Raw genomic sequence first — 4,770 nt, forward strand, 5'->3', positions numbered from 1 at the left:
TCTGTGTCTATGTGTTCTGTATATGTTTTCTTGGCTAATCCTTGTAGAGGTTACTAAAAAATATTCATAATTCTACAACTTAGAGAGAAAACTTCTGGTATATCTTTATCTTGATTAAAAACACACATATGTAAATGTATTGATATATATTTATTATACATGTATTAACAAAAAATGATCATAACATATTATAACACTAGAGGCCCGGTGCACAAAAATTTGTGCACTCGGGGGGGAAGGGGGTCCCTCAGGCCGGCCTGTGCCCTCTCACAGTCTGGGACCCCTCAGGAGATAACGACCTGCTGGCTTAGGTCTGCTCCCGGGTGGCAGAGGGCAGGCCCAATCCCTAGGTGCAGCCCCTGGTCGGGCTCAGAGCAGGGCCGATTGGGGAGTTGGGGCGTCACCCCCGTCATGCACTGAGCAGGGCAATGGGGAGGTTGTGATGCCACCCTCAGTCACGCTCAGGGTAGGGCCGATTGGGGGGTTGGGGCACCGCCCCCTGTCACACTCAAGGCAGGGTCGATGGGGAGGTTGCAGCGCCACCCCCTGTCATGCACAGAGCAGGGCCAATCAGGGGTTTGGGGTGCTGCCCCCAGTCACACACAGAGCAGGGCCCATCAGGGGGTTGGGGCGCCACCACTGTCACACTCAGGTCAGGGCCGATGGGGAGGTTATGGCTCTACCCTGTCACACACAGAGCAGGACCCGTGGGGGGGGGCGTTGGGCTGCCACACCCTGTCACATACAGAGCAGGGCTGATCAGGGGGTTGGGGAGCTCCCCTGGATCAGGCACAGAGCAGGGCTGATCAGGAGGTTGGGGCGCCTTCCCCTGTCACGAACAGAGCAGGGTGGATAGGGAGGTTGTGGCGCTGCCCCCTGTCACGCTGATCCTGGTGCCAGGAGGCCTCATGGCTCCGCTGATCCCGGTGCCGGGAGGCATATTACCTTTTTACTATATAGGGTAGAGGCCTGCTGCATGGGTGGGTGCAGGCTGGTTTGCCCTGAAGGGTGTCCTGGATCAGGGTGGGGGTCCCCACTGGGGTGCCTGGCCAGCCTGGCTGAGGGGATGATGGCTGTTTGCAGCTGGTAACACACCTTTCAGCGTGGGGGTCCCCACTGGGGTGCCTGGCCAGTCTGGGTGAGGGGCTGAGGGCTGTTTTCAGGCTGAGATCCTTTTTTTTTTTTTTTTACAGCTGCATAGTATTCCATTGTATAAATGTACCACAGCTTTTTCACCCACTCATCTATTGATGAGTACTTGGGCTGTTTCCAGTTCTTAGCTATTGTAAATAACGCTGCTATGAACAAAGGGGTGCATATATTCTTTCTGATTGCTGTTTCAGGCTTCTTATGGTCTCTTGTAGCTCTAATTTCTTTCACTCTTGCTGTATGGGCCCATATTCTGATCCTTGTAGATGGAAAAATAGCAGCTATAGCCTAAAATATAGGTTAGAAATCTATGCCTCTGTATTTGGAGAGGGCAAGGAACTGAGGAGTTTCTTTGACTATGCAGAGGCTCTTGTAACCTAGGTTGGAAGACTCCCAATGTCATGTTTTCTTAGATTTAAGTTTAAAATGCTGAACCAACTTGATCTCCTCTGTGATTTTTTCAACCTTGGGAATGATCTAAAAAGACTCCCAATGTCATGCTTTCTTAGATTTAAGTTAAAAATGCTGAACCAACTTGATCTCTGTGATTTTTTCAACCTTGGGAATGATCTAAAAGGTACTGTGGAGGGCATCATCACCCTATTAAAACTTTTTTCCAGTTTCAAATACTGAGGATAATTTAATCTTGAAAAGCTTCCTTTCTTTGGGACTAAGTCTCTTCTATATTCCTGGATTGCTCAGATGCCTTGACCCCAGTGCCCTGCCCCTTTTGGAACACCTTGACCACCTTTTCCCGAATCTCTTTAGTCTTAACTCCATATACCATAGGATTAAGAGCAGGTGGGAAGAGCAGATAGACATTGGCCAAAAGAATGTGAATATGGAGTGGAACGTGGTGGCCAAAGCGATGAGTAAAAAAGGAGAAGAGGGCTGGTGTATAAGAGATTAGGATGACACAGACATGGGAACCACAGGTCCCTAGGGCCTTGGACCGAGCTTCATGAGATGAGAGGCGAAAAACAGCTCGTGCAATAAAGGCGTAGGAGAGACCAATGCAGAACAGATCAACCCCAATGACCAGCAGCGCTGCTGTCAGTCCGTACACACGGTTAGGACTAGTGTCTCCACAGGCTAGCTTCACTACAGCCATGTGCTCACAGTACGTGTGTGGGATTACATGGCTTTGACAGAAGCTTAAGCGCCCAATGAGGAAGGGACATGGGAGCATGAGCACGGATCCCCGCACCATAGCTACCACTCCAATGCGGACAATGATGGTGTCAGTAAGGATAGTGGCATAACGGAGGGGGTAGCAAATGGCCACATAGCGATCAAAGGCCATGGCCAGCAGCACGGTGGACTCCATCATGCAGAAAGCATGAATAAAGAACATCTGTGCCAGGCAGGCAGAGGCAGAGATATGTCCAGCTCCACACCAGAGGATGGCCAGGAGCTTGGGAACTGTGGAAAAGGAGGCAGCCAAGTCAATGGTGGAGAGCATGCATAGGAACAGGTAAACAGGCTTGTGCAGGGCTGGTTCGGTGGCAACAACCACCAGGATGGTTATGTTGCCCACAATTGTAGCAGTGCCCAGGCAGCACACGGGGAGTGAGAGCCACAGGTGGAACTGTTCCAGACCTGGGATGCCCAGGAGGAAGAAAAGAGAAGTGTCCAGATTAGTGTGATTTGGAGACTCCATGGGCTGGCCAAGAGTTCTGAGCATCATATCTGGTCAGAAGCTCACACACTATATCACATTACCTGAAAAGACAACACAGAACAGGGGTATCAGTGAGACTAGAGTAAGGCTTATTAGCTATACAATGTTAGGCAAGCTTTATCATCTATCAAATGGGGTTAATAAAGTACAATCCCCTAGGATTGATAAGAGAATTGTATGGGTTAATATTTGTAAAGAGCTTTGAATAGTGTCTGATATACTGTACTTGATAAATAAAATTAATGAATGTGAGACAGGGCTCAAATAAGCATTTATATTAATTAGAGTTGTTTTCTAGCTAAGATCTGTTGTCCCCAAAAGTACTAGACCTCTCTCTTATTCTCACTCTCTTCTCTCCCCCCCGCCCCCCACCTCCTTCTCGCCTTTCTTTTCTGGAGTATGGGGAGAGATTAGGCAGAACCCAAACTACCAACAGTTCCCTGAATGAAGATGGACATCATTTTGTTTAGTTTTTGAACTTAGAATGGATTCTGGTTTGGGACCTAGTGCTTGATAATTATTTATGATCATAAGATTAACATAGTTGTTTCCACTGCTTTCACTAACCAAGAGATAATCCCAATATCCCCGATGAACTTTCATTTGAAATTCCAGAACATGCTTTATGTACCTCACATGTCCAGTTTCCACTTCCTAAGATTTTGAAGTTAATCCTAAACAGAGTTCTACTTCTGAAACAGACACTTCCAGTCTTTTACAGTCTATTTCTGCATTAAACCTTTATTCATATTTTATCTGTGGTTCTTGGTGATTTCAAAGATAAGATATAGCCCAATCCTTCTCAATCTGGTCCTTTCACAATGTCAGGAAGTCAGTTTCTAATTCTACCTTAACTCGTGCCTGGACAGTGAAAAATCTTTTTGGAAAAATCTTACGCAACTATCTCATTCATCCCACCTTTCCCTTACCTCTACTCCCTAGGACAGAGTTCAGAGCAAGGAGTACTTAAACCCAAAGTAATTCTGCAGATCATGTGAAACCATGATGGTAATGGGGTAGAAATGAAGGTCTATTCATTAAGATAATATCTGAGAAATCACTTTAACTGGAAGTTTTCAAAATGGGAATGAACATGACTGACTAGAAATTCATATTCACTTATTCAACCACATATATTTAATGGGAACCTCCTCAATAAGTCGCTTTATTCTCAAAGTTGGGTAACCAGTCCTGCAATAATCACTACAATAAATAAATAAATAAAAAAGCCACAGGTTCTAGGAAATTTGAGGAGTGAGAAAATAGTTATCAAAGGGGAATCAACTCTGCCACATGTACCTAACTCTGTCAGGTGATAAGAGATGTAAACTCTCCTTCCCCTTAATAGTCCAGGTACTGTGTATTCATAGTCACTGGAAAAGAAAATCAGAGAAGTTCCTTTATTTTTGGACTTAACAGCAGATTATTCCTTACTGTGTAGGTGGTTTTAAAAGACAAAACAACACTTGATAGCCCAAACATGCAGGTAAACAAAGTTAATTATTGTTTTGTCTTCATAGACATAGGGACTACCAGCAGAAGAGGAGATTGGTGACAAATGCTATTCTAATCACAGCTCAAGGCCAATAAGCCACATGACTTCCACAGAGGAGAGATAAATGTGACTTGTACCAGTAGATGTGTATGAAGAGTTTTGTTGGACATACTACTCTGTGAGGATATATCTGTGAGGGCAGATGCAGCAAAGATCTAAGGTTCTCATCAATTTGACCCAGGTCCTAACTTCCCTAAGGAAAAAACACACCAAGGTTAAAGTTTGAACTTGTCCAAAAATGTGACTACTATTGATGTGATTTAAGCTCTTGAGACCACCTAATATTCATATAAAAGTATACTATAGATTCCATGCTTGCGTTCAACATATTCTTTGAAGAGGCAAATATTTTGAAGGCATAGGATCTTTGAATTTTTAAAGCAGG

General features: G+C 45.1%; 1 protein-coding gene across 1 annotated transcript; it reads right to left on the bottom strand.

Moving 5' to 3' along the window:
- Window positions 1-1,819: 1,819 nt before the first annotated feature.
- Window positions 1,820-2,833, bottom strand: LOC102755957 (putative olfactory receptor 52P1). Its single transcript, XM_006770088.1, has one exon. It carries the CDS (start codon window positions 2,831-2,833, stop codon window positions 1,820-1,822), a length of 1,014 nt encoding a protein of 337 aa, XP_006770151.1.
- Between the last annotated feature and the right edge of the window lie 1,937 nt (window positions 2,834-4,770).

The sequence above is a fragment of the Myotis davidii genome, unplaced genomic scaffold, assembly GCF_000327345.1.
Source record: "Myotis davidii unplaced genomic scaffold, ASM32734v1 scaffold484, whole genome shotgun sequence".
Lineage (NCBI taxonomy): Eukaryota > Metazoa > Chordata > Mammalia > Chiroptera > Vespertilionidae > Myotis > Myotis davidii.

Coding starts and splice junctions, on each gene's coding strand:
- LOC102755957 (XM_006770088.1), bottom strand. CDS start 2,833: ATGCTCAGAACTCTTGGCCAGCCCATGGAGTCTCCAAATCACACTAAT.